The 17,918-nt window shown below is 42.1% G+C and overlaps 1 protein-coding gene across 2 annotated transcripts in view; it reads left to right on the top strand.

Annotated features, from left to right (window-relative positions):
- The first annotated feature begins 350 nt into the window (after positions 1–350).
- Positions 351–17,918, top strand: part of Rp9 (RP9 pre-mRNA splicing factor) — a 39,821-nt gene continuing 22,253 nt past the window's right edge. For both annotated transcript variants that reach the window (XR_003301929.2, XM_026401568.2), the window contains exons 1-4: positions 351–595; positions 10,788–10,818; positions 12,803–12,932; positions 15,998–16,089. Coding sequence is in view for 1 of the 2 variants with exons in the window: in XM_026401568.2 (XP_026257353.1) it covers positions 444–595; positions 10,788–10,818; positions 12,803–12,932; positions 15,998–16,089 (405 nt within the window). In the remaining variant the exon portion in view is untranslated. The remainder of the gene's footprint in view (positions 596–10,787; positions 10,819–12,802; positions 12,933–15,997; positions 16,090–17,918) is intronic.

The following is a 17,918-nucleotide window of genomic DNA, read 5'->3' as shown; positions in this document are numbered from 1 at the left end:
TGTTGACCACAGGTCACATGATCTGTGAAACTCCAAAATTTATATGAAGACATATACTTTCCTCCAAAAATGGATGAATCCCACTAACATGAGTGTGTAGTGTGTCTAGCCCCTGAGGGACACACAAGTGACCTGCACGGGGCCCAGGCCCACTACAGGGTGCGCCCGGCTATAGCTTGGGTCAGGAAGCTCTCTTAGGCTCCGCCCCGCCCCCCGCCCGCCTCTGCTCGAGGTCGCCGCCAGCGGGCGCCAGAGTACGCGGCTGGGGTCGGGGACAGGGGCTCGGGAAGCCCAAACTCGGAGGCCGCCGCGCGGAGGCGGAGGCCTTACGGCCTCGGCTGGGACACCGGCCCCCGGCTCCCGGCCGGCGGGTCGCGGGACGGCGGGAGGGGGCGCTGCGATCTTGGCCGCGGCCTCCACCCGAGCCGCGTGTGGGAGTCGCGATGTCTTCCCGGCCGGGGCGCGACGACGCGGGGGCGCGGGGCGTGCGGCGGCAGCGGGAGCCGGCGGAGCAGGAGCTGCAGCGGCGCCGGGAGCAGAAGCGGCGGCGACACGACGCGCAGCAGCTGCAGCAGCTCAAACACCTAGAGTCCTTGTGAGTCTGCGGGGCGCCGCCGCCCCTCACGGGAAGGGGGCTGCGCGCCAGGCCGGGCCCGGGCGGTCCCTGCCCTCTGGGCCGCGGCGGGAGCCGGGAATCCGGCGACACGGGCCGGCGCCTCAGGCCCCTCCTTTGCGCGTAGAGTGGCGGCCCCGGCGCCCGAGAGCTTAGCCTCGTTCTGCGAGCGGCAGACCCGGGCCCGGAGGCACCTCCCGCACACATGGAGGGCGGTGTCGGCTCCTGGGAGGCCGCGCGCGTGTCCCCGCCGCCGCCAGGAGGAGCCACGTCTCGGGGACGCGGGCGGCGTGGTGGACCGAGTGACGAACACGCCCCGCCAGGCACTTTGGGGCCTGTGGTTCCTCGTTTCCCTATGATGGCCCACCGCGAAGGGGCGACCCCCGACCCTTCATCCTCGGCCGTTAAGAGGGAAGAGGAGCCCCGGGAGTGTCGCTGTGCTATGGGGAGCAGACTGGAGCCCGAGAGCTGGCCTTGAGCGTGCCAAGGCTGGCGGCGGGGTCGGCGAGCGTGGCGCCTCCGCAGTCCTTCGAGTCCGGGCAGGGTCCAGACTCCAGAGGCCTCCAGGAGTCCAGATGACCTGGAGAGCGCGGGCTGCAGAGGAGAGTCAAGTGGAATCTGAATCTGCCCTTCTAGGTTCTTTGAGTGGGCTCCGCCACATGGGAAGGGAAAAGCCATGTTAGTTTAGAGACGCGAGAAAGAGCCAGGGAAGCCGGGAGGCTGAGGCTGGAGGATCTCAAGTTCCAGACTAGACAGAGCAACTTACCCTGTCTCACAATAAAAAATAAAGGCAAAAGGGGGTGTAGTTCAGGGGTAGAGTGTCGCCCTAGGATTTTATCCCCAATACCGGGGGAGAGAAAAAAAAAAATGAAAAAACTCCGGGATTGGGTGTACCGCAATGTTAGAGCACTTGTCTGTGAGCCTGAAGCTTTGGTTTCGCTCCCACGTGCTGCGTCAGGGAGCAGAGAGTTCTTTTTTGAGACAGCATTTTCATATGTTGCTCTCTGAAGCAATCCTCCTGCCGTAGGCTCAGCAATAGCTCTACTACAGGTGTACACCACCAATTCTAAATGTTTGAATATTGCCTTTTTGTGGACATTTTCTTATTTTGTCAATATTATATCTAACTGAATTTTAAGGATTACCCATTAGTTTTCTTTTTTCCTTTTATGATTTTCTTCTACCTTATCGCCTGTATCTTCCCTCTCCCTCTCCCTCTCCCTCTCCCTCTCCCTCTCCCTCTCCCTCTCCCTCTCCCTCTCCCTCTCCCTCTCCCTCTCCCTCTCCCTCTCCCTCTCCCTCTCCCTCTCCCTCTCCCTCTCCCTCTCCCTCTCCCTCTCCCTCTCCCTCTCCCTCTCCCTCTCCCTCTCCCTCTCCCTCTCCCTCTCCCTCTCCCTCTCCCTCTCCCTCTCCCTCTCCCTCTCCCTCTCCCTCTCCCTCTCCCTCTCCCTCTCCCTCTCCCTCTCCCTCTCCCTCTCCCTCTCCCTCTCCCTCTCCCTCTCCCTCTCCCTCTCCCTCTCCCTCTCCCTCTCCCTCTCCCTCTCCCTCTCCCTCTCCCTCTCCCTCTCCCTCTCCCTCTCCCTCTCCCTCTCCCTCTCCCTCTCCCTCTCCCTCTCCCTCTCCCTCTCCCTCTCCCTCTCCCTCTCCCTCTCCCTCTCCCTCTCCCTCTCCCTCTCCCTCTCCCTCTCCCTCTCCCTCTCCCTCTCCCTCTCCCTCTCCCTCTCCCTCTCCCTCTCCCTCTCCCTCTCCCTCTCCCTCTCCCTCTCCCTCTCCCTCTCCCTCTCCCTCTCCCTCTCCCTCTCCCTCTCCCTCTCCCTCTCCCTCTCATCACCCCTTTTTACCTTTTTTCTTTTGAGACAGTTCTTCCTGAGTTGCACAGGCTCTAAGTTGATCTGCAATTTGTGATCCTCCTTGCCTCAGCTTCCCTAGTAGCTGCAGTTACACGCATGTACCATCATTCCTTGCTCTTTGTATTTTCTTTTAATGTTTTTCAGGTAGAGGTTTAATTCTAATATGTAGGGATCCTGGGGTCTCCCTCATATTTTAGAGTAAAGCTCCATAATGCCATTTGGAAGGGGGCTGATAAGGAGAGAAATAAAGCAAAGGTCCTAAATTGATGACTAGTTAGTTTCCCTGTAGAGAAACCAAACTATAATCTCCCCTTCTTATGGAGAAACCCCCACATTTCAGTAAATGGAGCTTTTTCCTGGGACCCATTTGTTTCAAAGACTAAACTAACAACTTTATGTCTCAATGCCAGAGATGTGCCTGGCTGCCAGTGTTCTGGGACAGGGGACAGAGCAGAGCATTGCAGAGCTCACACTAAGACTCAACAGGTTTTCCAAGTGCTCAGCGCCATTCTCAGATCTCCAGTATTCCTATGCAGCTTGGCCTCTCCAGTTTTTTCTCAGAGGATTCAGCCTGCAGTTTCTTTTAAGGGTTGGGCAGTTAGATCTCCTGGGGCAGTAAAGAAAGATAACACTGGAGGCTTCAGCCCCTCCCTTCCAGCTCCCATCTTCCAAATGTTGTAACAAAGTAGCTAATCAGACATTTTCCATGGTCTTACCAATTTTTTCTTATAATTCTTCTCTGCCTTTTTTCTCCTCCCATGTTTTCTTTGTGGCTGCTTACTTATTGTTTTACTGGAATTTTAAGGGGGTTTAGGGAGGGAAAGTAGATAAGCAAGTTGGTCAGGCCCCATGTTATTTTATTTCCAAGTTTTTTTTACTGGTGGATTGTAGTTGTACATAAAGATGGAATTTGTTAGCCAGGCACAGTGACACATACCTGTAATCCCAGGGGCTTGAGAGACTTAGGCAGGAGAATTGTGAGTTTAAAGCCAGCCTCAGCAATTTAGCGAGGCCCTAAGCAACCCAGTGAGACCCTGTCTCTAAATACAAAATAGGGCTGGGGATGTGGCTCAGTGGTCTGGTGCCCCTGAGTTCAATCCCCAGTACCCCAGGAAAAAAAAAAAAAGATAGGATTTGTTGTTACAAATACATGCACACAATATAACAAGGTAATTTGTAGGCCTCAATTTAATGGGATATCTCATAGTGGGTTTTTTAAATATCTTTTTAAGTTGTAGATGGACACAATACCTTCTTTTTTTTTTTTTTTTTTTTTTTTAATTTCATGTGGTGCTGAGGATCGAACCCAGTGCCTCACATGTGCTAGGCAAGTGTTCTACCACTGAGCTACACCCCCAGCCCTCATAGTGTTTTTTTATAAAATTCAAGACCTTTTTCTTTATGATGATTCCTCTTTAGGTCTCCCTACTCCATTCTAGCCTTACTCTACATTCTTACATTTGATCTTACTTTTTTGCCTTTTTTTCATACCTGCCAGGTTTTATAAGGCATCTGTTTTCACCCAGTTTCCAACTCTGTAGGAAACAGCTACAGATACAACTGGGTGCAATGGAATGTTTTTCAGGGAGGACCCCTCTAAAAGAAACCATATCCCACAAACAGTATTTTAAAATACCTGGCAAAATAAGGATTTCTCCCCACATACTGCCTTGGAAGAATACATTTACCTCCTGTTATCTAAATTTAATCTTCCCCTAAGAGCAACTTACTAGATTCTAAATAATTTAATAGTAAGTTTTCTTTATAAATCATGCAAGATAATGGACTCTTTTTTTTTTAAGAACTGACTTCAAAGATAACAAAGATCTTTCACAGTCAGAAGCCATAATGTACAATAAGCTCATGTGTAGTTGGACACAATAACATTATTTTGTTTATTTATTTATTTTTATGTGGTGCTGAGGATTGAACCCAGGGCCTTGCGCATGCTAGGCGAGCGCTGTAACGCTGAGCCACAACCCCAGCCCATTCCCAACCCTTTTTATTTTGAGGCAGGGTCTCGTTTTTGCCAGGCTGCCCTTGAACTTGCTATCCTCCTGCCTCTTGAGTCGCTGGGATTATAGGCATACACCAGTGCATTCAAACTCTTTTAGGTTTCTATGCATAAGGCATAGCATTAATATTTCTGGTTAGTGGCTTTAGATGGACTGTATCATTTTCCCATGTTATATAGGTTTCTATTCTTGCTTATCACACACCACAGTTTTCCATTAGAAATTATTAAGTATTTGCTATAGAAAAACATTGTACTATACCTAAACAGCTAATTCTTATACCTAGTTATTTACTATGTATTCTTCAGAGGCTAAGTTGTCCTCTACCCCTTAGCAAAGCTCTGGATAAATGATGGTGAGGGTTTGATCAGTCCTTTGGAAGGCTCCACAGATGAAGCCAAAAAGAAGGCTATGTTGCTGTAGCCATTTATGACATTTCTCATCCATCAGCTGGCAAAATTTTTTTGGGGGGGTGGGGTACCAGGGATTGAACAAAGGGGCACTTGACTATTGAACCACATCCCTACCCTATTTTGTATTTTATTAGAGACAGGGTCTCACTAAATTCCTGAGGCTGGTTTTTGAACTTGTGATCCTACTGCCTCTGCCTCTGCCTCTGGAGCCGCTGAGATTACAGGTGCACGCCACCACACCTGGCAGCAAAATTCTTTTCTACTACACATTGGCGATGAACAACGGGTTCATTCTCCCTAATCACCTCTGATATTTACTCTGTTCAAAAAGTTCTTTAGGGGCTGAGGCTGTGGCTCAGTGGTAGAGGGCTTGCCTAGCATGTATGAGGCACTGGGTTCAATTCTCAGCACCACATATAAATAATTAAATAAAATAAAAGGTCCATACATCTAAAAAAATATTTTTAAAAAAAAAGTTCTTTAAAGTTAGGAGTACATAAAGTACATAAGGAGTTCATAAAGTCAGTACATAAGGATGTTATAGAATCAATGTGTCCCCCAAAGCTCACATGTGGAAACTTAATTCCTACTGCAACAGTGTTGGGAGGTGGAGCCTAAAAGAGCATTAGGTCATGGGAGCTCTGCTTTCATGAATGGGTTAATGACCTTATCTTGGGAGTGGGGTGGTTAGAAAAGTTTAGAGGCCCTCACTTGCTCTCTATTGCATGTATGTTCTTTTATTCTTCCACCATGGGATGATACAGCACAAAGGCCCTCTCCAAATGTGGGCCCCCTCAGTCCTGGACTTTCCAGCTTCCAGAACTATAAGAAATACATTTCTGTCAGGTGCAGTGGCACATGCCTGTAATCCCAGCAAGATGGGAGGCTAAGGCAGGAGGATCCCAAGTTCCAGGCTGGCCTCAGCAATTTAGTGAGACCCTATCTTAATATTAAAAATAAAAAGGGTCTGGGGATGTAAACTCAGTGGCAGAGTGCCCCTGGGTTCAATCCGCAGTGCCAAAAAGAAACAAAAGAAAGAAGTTTCTTTTCCTTAAAATTATCCAGCATTTGGTATTTTATAATAGCAGTAAAAGTGGATAAGACAGTCAGTCATGATGAAGAAAATATTAAAACATTGAAATGATTGGTTCCCTGGAGATTTGGAGGGTTAAGGCACAGATCTAAGCTAAAAAATAGTTTATGTATTACTTTTGAGGAAGCGATATGACTCTTTTAGAGCCTGAGAGTTGTTCTTTGTGCACACAGAAACAGCCTGTAGAAAGCCCTTTCCTTCTGGCCTGATGTTTTCCAGCTTATGGGCTCAGCCTTCTGGGTCCCTGGTTCAGTCCCTGTCTCATGGGGAATAAAGATTCCTTGACATGTACATAAAAGTATCCCAGGTGATAAAGGTTGTTTAGGAGCAACTCTTCTGATACAAAGACACCTTTATTACCAATTTCTGTTTCTTTAATCCTGCTCTTAGCTACCCATCAGACATTTGCTGCAAATGTGAAGAGTCTAACTCAGGTGTGGTGACACAAGCCTGTAATTTCAGCAGTAATTTCAGGCTGAGGCAGAAGGATTGCATAGTTCAAGGCCAGCCTGGCAACTTAGTGAGACCCTGTCTCAAAAAAAAAAAAGAAAGCAATTCCCCACCTTAACCGCCCCCCACCCCCCCAAAAAAAAAAAAAAACACTTATTAGAATCTGGTGGGGTTTTTTTGTTTTGTCTTAGTTTTTTTGTAACAGGGATTGAACTCAGGGCCACTCAATCACTGAGCCGAGCCGCATCCCCAGTCCTATTTTTGTATTTTACTTAGAGATAGGGTTTCACTGAGTTGCCCAGTATCTCACTTTTTCTGAGGCTGGCTTTGAACTCACAATCCTCCTGCCTCAGCTCCCGAATTTCTGGGGTTATAGGCATGTGCCACAGTGCCCAGCTTCCTGGTGTGTTTTGTCCCCAACCAGTGACAAACATAATACTGAATAATTCTTGGATTCCAGCTGCACATCTACTAAGAGTCCTGTACAGGTGGAGCTTGACATGGAGCTGGCGTGTGGGTACTGGGCAACAGCTTTGGAACTACCTAGCTGCTTCACTCTGACTGGCCATGTGCCTAAACCTTCAACACCTGAGCCTCATAGGACATTTCAGATTCAAATTATAACACCACCAAACCAGTAAATGTTCAAAGACCTACACCCACTCATGTGGTCTGTCAGTATTTATACATGGGGGAAAAAATGACAGGAGAAACCACTTGATTGGTTATAGGTTGACATTAGCCTTAGATGAACATGTTTTGGGAGTTTGTGCTCTGTGATTAGCTGAAATCTTGGATGCTTTGATTGGCTAAGAATCAGCCACTTGTTTTTAGAATAAACTTTCAAGTTATGTTGCAGTTTGTTTACATATTAAGTTAGGTTATAATTTACTCTGTACAGAGAGGGAGTTTTCAGCCAAATTTATTTTAGGAGAACTCCAGATGTCATGAGGTCTGCATGTTATGTAAGCTATCACATATGTTGGCATATAATTGTAATATCACCTTAATATATTTTTAGCATCTGTAGAGTTGTTTTCATAGCTCCCTTTCCATTGATATTAATTTTTGTGTTTTTTCTTGATTAGACTTGTTAAGATTTTTATCAACTTTTTAGCTTTATTATTTCTTTTCTATTTCATATATTTCTGCTTCTACTTAGTTTTTCCTTCCTGCTACCTAGTTTGAAATTAATTTGATTGTTTATCTTGCTTTTTTTTTGGTACAAGTACTTTAAGTTATAAGTGTTCATCTGAGTACTGTTTCATTCCAGAGATTCTGATATTTTAAACTTTATTATCTCATAGTTCAAAGCACTTTTTATTTACTTTTCTTGTGCTTTCTTCTTTGACCCATGAGATATTTATAAGTGTGCCATTTAATTTTGAAGTAGTTGAGACATGGAGGTGGGATTCTATGTATTTTAAGGGGATTGATTTCTAATGTAATAAATCATGCAGGAAACAGTCCGCATGATTTCAAATTTTTTAAATTTCAAAGCTTATTTTGAATATAGTCTATCCTTATTAATTTTCTACTTGTCATTTTTGTGTATAGTTCTCTATAAATAACAAATAGGTAAAGGTGGCTGATAATGTTTTAAGCCTTCTATATCATTACTCCTTCCAGCAAAGTGCAGGGGTTTAAAATCTCCAAATATGATTGTGGATTTGTCTTTCTAGTTTTATAAATTTTTACTGCATGTATTTTGAAATTTTGTTATTAGGTATATACACATTTAGGATTGTTATACTTTCTTGAAGAAGTTATCCTATTATGGTTATGAAATATTCCCCCTTTATCTCTGAATATCTTTTTCTTGAAATTTTATATTAATAGGTCTACTTCAGATTTCTCATGCTTACTTTCCTCATTTTTTGCTTTTACCCTATTGGTGTATTGGTATTTAAAGTTAGACATATGTATAGAGCATATGGTTATTGCTTGATTTTTACAGATGTTGAATATTTATATCTTTTTTTTTTTAGTTGTAGTTGGACACAATGCCTTTATTTTATTTATATATTTATTTTTTATGTGGTGCTGAGGATCGAACCCAGTACCTCGCACTTGCTAGGCGAGTGCTCTACTATTGAGCCACAACCCCAGCCCCAAATATTTATATCTTTTAGATTATAATATCTACTTCATTTATACTTAATTGTTGATATTATTTTTAAAAACTTGACATGAAAGTCAAGTTAGTGGAAAATTGGGTAAATGATAGGCTTGATGATAGAATATTTCTAGAAAACAGGTTGATAGTTCTGCTGTCAGGCTCAGAGAAGATTGTTGGAATGGTTTTGTTATAGTTGTTCATTCTCTCATTTATCATATGTACACAGTAGCAGATTTATTTTCTTGTTTGTTAACACTTTATTTTGCAAATAAAAATTCTGTCATCAGAAAATAAAAACAACAACAAAATAGATGTCATGAGGTCTGAGTAATTGTCCCAGTTCTACCTCTTAAGTGTATAGATCATCTTTACCACTGGGATACGAGGTCAAAGCCTATGGGTCAACCTCTGTTTCTTTCTTTCTTTTTTTTTGGTACCAGGGAATGAACTCAGGGTCTTCAATCAGTGAGCCACATCCCCCAGCCCAATTTTGTATTTGACAGGGTCTCACTGAGTTATTTAGTGCCTTGCCATTGCCATGGCTGGTTTTGAACTCGTGATCCTCCTGTCTCAGCCTCCAGATCTGCTGGAATTACAGGAATGCGCCACCTCACCAGGCACCCTCTGCTTGTTCTGAGGCTCTAACAAAATAACTTAAAGAAAAATAAGATATTTAAAATTTTTTTCTTTAGTTGTTTATGGACCTTTACTTTTATTCATTTATTTATATGTGGTGCTGAGAATCGAACCCAGTGCCTCATGCACCAAGGCAAGTGCTCTACCACTGAGCCATAACCCCAGCCCAAGACATATTTTATGAGGCTTGGAGAAGATGGGGGTAGACTTGTCTAAAAGCTGATATACCCACTCCACAGCCAGAAGTGAAACAAAGTTTTCTAAATCATAGGCCAGAAAGGTCATAGCCCAGCAAGGGACATCTGTGGAAAGTTCACTACATGTGTAAATGTGTATAGAATGAAAAATAAATATCTATCTATACATAGTCATATATAATGACCAAGTACACTGTTTTGCACGTATTACTTTGTAGACCAAACTATTATGGAGATGATTATCCTATTATCAGTATCTAGTTCACTCTTTTAATGTTTTTTAGTGTTTTTCTGATGATCAGATTTAATATTTCCATTATGGAAACAGAAAATCATCACTCCAGCTTTCACTACTTATTCAGCAGTTTGGGGGCTCCCACATTTCCAACTTTATCTAGAGTCTAGATATACTCTTAAGGCAGCCTCAGTGCCCTGATAGACCTCTTTCAGTAAAATGTTCCACGTGGAGGCATTGAAGAGACCTGAGTCATACCGTAGTTTTGCCTTCTTTCTTCCCTTTTTATATATTTTTTGGTCCATTAGGCATTCGTGACTAAACACTAACACCCACGCTGTGTTTGATAGCGTGTGTTTATGTGTCATTACTTAAAAATGAACACGAGCATATGGTGCTGATTTTCTAAACATAGAATCTAGCAGCCTTTTCAAGCTGTTTCAGCAGAATGGTGAAAAGTGAAAATGAACCAGGAGCCCAGGCCCAGTTTATAGCCTTAAGACCCTGGTGGTCCCAGAGCTTGTTGGTGAATAGAAAGAAGGGCCCACAGTAGACTGATACAGCAGTGATGGTCCTGACTGTACCCCATGGATGGGGCACCGAGCAGTGGTCCTGCAGGCTAAGTTCAGGGTGGTTAGTATAGGAATGGAAGAGCTGTCAGAGCTGAGAAGTTGCTCCTGATGGCCCTGTTGTGGGGTAGGTAGAAGCCAGGGCAAAGGGGCCTCTGGGACAGAGGCCCTAACTGTGCTGGAATACGTGATTGCCTTCCCCCCAAGAGCCCGTTCCTTGTTGAGTAGTGGGTGTTATGCTGGGTAGGCAACCTGACAAACCACCATTATGTTCTGGAACCAGACTACCCCATAGTCTTCCTACTTCATGTTCTTTCTACAATCTCTTTCCCTTTTTCCAAAATAAAATCATTACGGTGGGATAATAAGTTATTATTTCAGTGAATTTAAGATGTAGTTCTCTGCAGGATCACTTTATTTACATGGGATCTTTAGTGCTGAACATATTTTATTAACTGATATAGAAACAATGTGATTTTAAGTTTTTACTACAAATATCCTTTTATTCTGACCTGGCAGCTACCTGTAGCTCAGTGAAGTGTTATGCTCCTACTAATGTGGTTAATGAAGTTTTACTTCTTGTTTTTTCTTTTTTAGCTATGAAAAACCTCCTCCTGGGCTTATTAAGGTTAGTGTGAACTTTTCACTCTGGTTATTCTGTGAAACATACTTAACACACTCAATAACTTGTTACGAAAAAATGTCTATAGGTTTTAAATCTCCTTTTATGAAAATAACTGTTTCTTCCCTGCAGATGCCAGACAGGTCCTAATTTGGGGCCTTGTGCCTCTGTGGAAATTTCATCAAGTGTGTTACCTTCCCTAGAGAATCAGCCAGGCGCAGCACGTGTGTGTGCAGGTGTGTGTGTGTGTGTGTGTGTGTGTGTGTGTGTGTGTGTTCGTTCGTGTGTTCGTTTGTTGGTATGTGTTTGTTTCTGGGCTATAGCTCCCCTTCTCTCACTGGTTGCCTCTCCTTAAAGCACTGCTGCTTCATTTTCCTTGCCTACCTTACCTGGCCAGCTCCTCAGTACACCCCATGCTGGGGTCTTGAATATCTTCAGCTCAAAGAGCAGCCTCTCAGGAGACCTGAGAGTGTATCTACTCCAGCCTCCCTGAACAGGGACCCATCTCCCAGCTCCCTGGCCACCCTGTCAGGGTGTTTCTCTGCATAAGGGAGACTAGAGTAGTAGGTGAAGCCAAAAGACCTCTTGTGATTGATAACTTTCTTTTTTTAGGTTGGGAGGGTACTAGATTGAACTCAGGAGTACTCTCTCGACCACTGAACTATATCCACTGCCCTTTTTATTTTTCATTTTGGTCTCACTAAGTTGTTCAGGCTGGCTTTGAATTTGTAATCTCCTGCCTCAGCCTCTTAGGTAGCTGGGATTAGGGATCACAAATGTGCACTGCTGTGTTGGGCCATAATGAACTGTTCTAATATAAAATACTATCCTATTATTACAGAAAACCTGGTTTACTTTTTTTTTTGGTGGTGGGGGTGGTGGTGCTGGCGTTAGAACCCAGGCCTTATACATGCTAGGCACTCTACCATAGAGCTGCATGCTTCCCCCACTTCAGTTTTATGCCTTGCCTGATTCCACACATTTTGAGGGAATGAAACCTTTTTTTGATCTTTGCATCTAATTTACATCAGAATGTGTCACTCATAAATCATTCCTGTGTGAAGGACATACTTGTGCTTTCCTATAACTTTCCTGCAATAAAGTTTGGTTTTGTTTTATGCAGAAAGTTGTTTTTTTGGTGTAGTTCTTCTCCTACATTGATTTCCTGTTTCTCCTACTGTAATGGCAACCCCTCCTCCACAGAAAAATCTTAATTAAACTTCTCCAGAGACCCTCACCATAATTGTTCTTAGACGGTCAACAGAACTTCTGCAAAAGGATTTTCAGGGGGCTGGGACTGTGGCTCAGTGGTAGAGCACTTACCTAGCAAGCATGAGGCACTGAGTTTGATCCCCGGCAACTCATAAAAATAAAAACAAACAAAATAAAGGTATTGTGTCCATCTACAACTAAAAAGAAAAAAAGTTTTTTAAAATTTTCAGGTGGGGGGTATACTTGCAGAAGTAGAGTTGATAAGTAAGACTAACCCAAGGCTTTCACAGAGGTGTTTGCTTTGGCTGGGAAGCCAGCTGACAAGAAATGGGGAGGGAAACTCTCCCTTTCCCAGGCACTGATTTTCAAAGAGTGTCCTTGACCTGAATTGGTTGTCCAGAAAAAAAAAAACAAAAACTATTGTTATGGAATTCTGCAGATTATGAGCCTCTGAGCCTGACCCCTACACACTGGGTATAAAGTTCTAAAACTTTCTGAACTCTGGGTTCAGAGGGATTGATGGACTATGGTGAAAGCCCCCCTTTTGAATCTGGCTGCAGCCAATAAACCTGCTTCCTGCTAATTCCTCAGTGTCCAGTCTCATCTGTCCCATCTATCAGGTATAATTTGTCTTTCTCTCTTGTTCATGGGGATGATTGAAGATGACATTGGGACCAACTGCAGAAGAGAAAGCAAGGCAATATTGGGTTCTAGGAAGGAGGGACAAAATTCTAATGCTTTGTTGCCATGTTGTTTACACACTGTTTCCTTCATTTAGGAAGATGAGACTAAACCAGAAGACTGTATTCCTGATGTACCAGGCAATGAACATGCCAGGGAATTTCTGGCTCACGCGCCAACTAAAGGACTTTGGATGCCACTGGGGAAAGAAGTCAAAGTTATGCAGTGTGAGTGTAGAAGAGTTTAAATAACACTCTCATAATATGCAAGTTACATACTACAGTGTACAAAGTGTGCAACAGCCTTAGGCTGTAATGTTAAACAACTGCAAATGATTATTTTCAACAAAAGATCTGGGGATCAGGCTTTTCCTGTAAAGTGAAAGACATGACCAAATAACAATACTGTGTATAGATGTTCCCTTCCCAGGCAACTGTGAGAAAAGTTCAAATAGTGACAGTGATCTCAGTAATAGTCTTTTGAGCGGCACAAAACCAATCTGATCCCTGGATGTTGGCATTGTTGCTGATTTTTACAAAACTATAAAAGAATGAACACTGGGAGTAGGCCCACTTCAAATACTAGAAATCTATTATTCTCACTGTGGTTCTGTAGTTTCCTTAAAATGATGTTTATCTGATTGGGGCAAGCCTTTGATTAACTTACAGAGTTTATAAAATTGTTGTGGTCCAATTTGTAACTATATTTTCATTACTTTTAAGAAGGAACAGATTGCTTGAGAGACCTCCTGGTATATTACCGTGTAAACAAATTTCCTTAGTTGTCATGTTTGTGGAATCTCAGGAAGGGGAAGAAAGCAGATGAGTATTTGTCATCACTCAGAAGTTTATAGCTTTTTTTAAAAATTTAATTTAATTAATTAATTAATTAATATTTTTTTTAAAAAGAGAGAGAGAATTTTTAATATTTATTTTTTAGTTTTCGGCGGACACAACATCTTTGTGTGTATGTGGTACGGAGAATCGAACCTGGGCCGCACGCATGCCAGGCGAGCTTGCTACCACTTGAGCCACATCCCCAGCCCAATTTATTTTCTTAATATATTTTTTTTAGTTGTAGTTGGACACAATACCTTTATTTTATTTATTTATTTTTATGTGGTGCTGAGGATCAAATTCAGTGCCTTGAGCATGCTAGGAGAGCATTCTACCACTGAACCACAAACCCAGCCCCTACAGCTTTTTTTAAAAGCTTAAATACCACTTCTCTGTGTAATGAGGTGGGTTAGTTGTATTTCACATATATTTTTTTGAGAAGTTAATGAAGCATAAGCTTTAGTTGCCCTGACATTTTTTTTAAAAGGCCTTTTGGTGGGGCTCGGGATGTGGCTCAAGCGGTAGCGCGCTCACCTGGCATGCGTGCGGCCCGGGTTCGATCCTCAGCACCACATACCAACAAAGATGTTGTGTCCGCCGAGAACTAAAAAATAAATATTAAAAAAAAATTCTAAAAAAAATAAAAAAATAAAAGGCCTTTCGGGACTTCTTTAATGTTTGTGTGGTTATATGATGTTGTATAATTTTCCAAGGGAAGATATTTTTGCATTTGTTTCCTAAATAGCCCTTCTAATCCCCACCTTCCTCCTCACAGTGATATAAGGTTCAGGTCTCACAAAACTTAGATCCATCCCAGATGGGAAAAAAGGTGCACGCGCACGCGCACACATACATGTACACACTTTCATTATATTCGCTGATTCTGGTGTTAACTGTAAAGTTTTCTCACCCTTTGATTTGTCTGCAAATCAACAATCCTTTTTTTTTTTTTTTTTTGTTACTACGGATTGAATGTAGGGGTGTTTTACCACTAAGCTATATTCCCAGTCTCACAGTCACTGGGATTTCAGGCAAGAACCACTGTGCCTAAAAAGCAATTAATCTTGTAAAATTCAGATTATTTATTAGTATTTTTGAGGGGAGGATAGTCTGCATTACTAACAGTCTCCTTGTGTTGTCAAGTTTGCTGTGAATCACACTTGGTATTTCAAGGATTCCTTTAATTCTAAAAGAATTTTGAATTAAAATGGTAGACATCTACATGTTAACCTAGATCCATGGCATTTCACAGCCCCTCAGTTTTACTATACAGAAGGCAATTGGTTTAAATGAAGTTAGTTCTTTCCATACATCAAAGGATGGGGTAGATAAACACAGGGACAGTTCAGAGGCCATCCATGATGAGCTCCCAAAATTGATTCTTTTTAATGTTTTCCTGAATCCAACCCTCAAATAAAAATAAAAGGGAAATCTCTTCCTTTTTGACTGTTTTCCATAGTTGCCAGCTTGAAGGAAAATTGGCTAATCTCACCCATGATCTCCTTTCCTGCTTCCTGACTTCCTTGGTTGATACCCAAGCACAGACTCTGACTTATGTCACTATTCCCATACAGTTTCATGATTTGCCTCATATCCAGATGGATCTGAGAGGATAAAACAGGTCAGAGAAGTCTCTCCGTTCCTGCTTTCTCACCATTTCATCTTCTCTTTAGATCTCAATACATGATGTCAAGTTCATAATCATTGAAATTCCTTGAAGATGTGTTTTCCTGTGTTGCCTTGACACATGTTATATATTGCCTTATGTCTCCTCCTTATGTTTTGCTACCTTTAATAAAGGGCCTCTTTAAATGGGACAGTTTCCCTGTTCTGCAGGGAAAGTCACACTAGGGTTGTAATGGCATTAACATTTTTTAAAAGAACTGTGATTTTATAAATAAGAATCAGCTGGACATGAAGGCACACACCTGTAATTCCAGGGATTTGGGGGCTGAGGCAGGAGGATCACAAGTTCAAGACCAGGCTCAGCAATTTAGCAAAGCCCTAAGCAACTTAACAAGACCCTGTCTCAAAATTAAAAGGGGTGGGAATGTGTCTCAGTGGTTAAATACCCCTGGATTTAATCCCTGGTATGTATGAATAAATAATTAAATAAGAAAGAATGAATCAGAGCCACTTGATGAATGATGAATGGAAAAGATTTGCTGTAAAAAATAGAGTGAAGTATATAAAAATAAATTTTCCTTTTATGGTTCTTTTGCATTGGATTGCTTTGTAAATACTTGATGATGGAATATTTATTTCTAAAGCTTATTATTAAGATTCAAGGATGTCTGTGAAAGCAATTAGTTTACCTCTGTTTTCTCTGATCTTCCATTCATAGTTTACTGACTACCTTTGCCTTTAGAATGGGAGTCTAATTAAGAAAAACTTTAATATAATCTGGATGAAGTGGAGCTGTTATCTTACAGAAATATTTCCCTTTTTCTTTTTAGGTTGGCGATGCAAACGGTATGGTCACCGAACGGGTGACAAAGAATGCCCTTTTTTTATCAAAGGCAACCAGAAGTTAGAACAGTTCAGAGTAGTAAGTAAAACCCCAGTATCAATTCACATTTATCACACTATCAATGAGCCAGGTAGTCACCAGTGAAATGAATATTCATATAAAATAATTCCCCAGAAACATTTTTTCCAGAGCATTTCATATTAAGTTCTGTGTTAAATTGCATTTGTGTGACAGATTAGTTCTTTTTTGAGAGGGTGGGTGCAGGAGATCAAACCCAGGGCCTGGTGCATAGTAGGCATTTGCCTCACCACTGTGCTCTACCCCTAGCCCCAGATTCAGTTCTTAAACAAACAAAAAACAACAAACAACTATTTTAAAATGTTGTTTGCTGCCAAGTTTGATAATGCACACCTGTAATCCCAGTGACTCAGGAGACTGAGGCAGGAGGATCAGAAGTTCAAAGTCAACCTCAGCAATTTAGCAAGACCCTGTCTCAAAATAAAACATAAAAAAACGGCTGAGGATGTGGCTCAGTGGTTACATGCCACTGGGTCCACTCCCTGCTGTGCCCCACCCTCCAAAAATAAGCAAATAACACCTAATTCTTTTTCCTTTTTTTTTTTTTTTTTTTTTTGGTACAGGGGATTGAACCTAGGGCACTTAACCACTGAGCCACATCTCCAGCCCTTTTTATTTTGAGACAGGGTTTCACTAAGTTGCTGAGGCTGGCTTTGAACTTGTGATGCTCCTTCCTCAAATTCTCGAGTCACTGAAATTACAGGGGTGCGCCACCATAATTCTTTTTCTTAAGTAGTCATTATCTATTCAAACCCCCCATTTTTAGTTATATAAAAGGTAAGTTTTAGGGCTGGGAATATAGCTCAGTTGTAGAGTGCTTGCCTTGCATGCAGAAGGTCCTGGGTTCAATCCCAGCACCACAAAAAAAAAAAAAATCGAATTTTAGCCAGATGTAGTGGTATAACCCTGTTATTCCAGTGAATCTGGAGGTTGAGGCAGGAGGATTGTATGTTTGAGGCCAATCTCAGCAACTCAGTGAGATCCTATCTCTAAACAAAAAATACCAAGGGCTGGGAATATATAGCTCAGTGGTAGAACACCCCTGGGTTCAATTCCTCTTACCATTAAAAAAAAAAAAAAAAAATGTAAAAACGAGTTTTTGTTTAAAGATATCTTTTAATTAAGCTAGAAGTGTGTGTATATTTCCTCACTAGATCTATTATTTCCTTGCTTTATTTTAACAGAATCACCTTCTAGAGGTGATAACTCATTGTTCAGTAACTGCTTCTGCCAAGTGGTGAATGTACTGGGGTTGTCAGCATATATCAAAATGGGGTCAACAGATGTGGTTCAGCAGTAGAGACTTCACCTCGAATGGATGGGGCCCTGGGTTCGATCCTCAGCACCATATAAAAATAAATAAACGAAACAGGGATGTTGTGTTCAACTACAACTAAAAAATAAATATATATATTTTTTTGAAAAGTGCGGAGGATGTAGCTCAGAGATTTGATCTCTAGTACCCGCCCCCCAAAGAAGGTGAAAAAATAAAGTATATTTAAGTACTTGAAGCTGATTTAAATTATCTATATAAGAATATATTTGCCTTAAAAGAATATATTGCCTTTAAAGAAAATAGGAACCTTACAGTAGAATTTTTACCAGCAGATCCAATCTAGTCTCTTTCCAAAGGAGGTCTGCAGCAAGTAGTTTGACGCATGTATTTTCAGACTCAGTTGGTGATATGTAACATGCATTTTTATGTTACTTATGTATGTATGTACTTATTTATTTTGCTGCATGGGATATTGAACACAGGGCCTCATGACTCTTAGGCAAGCACTCTACCAGTCCTTTTTTTTTTTTTTTTTTTTTCATTTTATTTTGAT

The sequence above is a fragment of the Urocitellus parryii genome, chromosome 3 (genome assembly GCF_045843805.1).
Source record: "Urocitellus parryii isolate mUroPar1 chromosome 3, mUroPar1.hap1, whole genome shotgun sequence".
Classification (NCBI taxonomy): domain Eukaryota; kingdom Metazoa; phylum Chordata; class Mammalia; order Rodentia; family Sciuridae; genus Urocitellus; species Urocitellus parryii.
The sequence above is the reverse complement of the archived record's forward strand: the minus strand, read 5'-3'. Positions and strand labels throughout refer to the sequence as shown.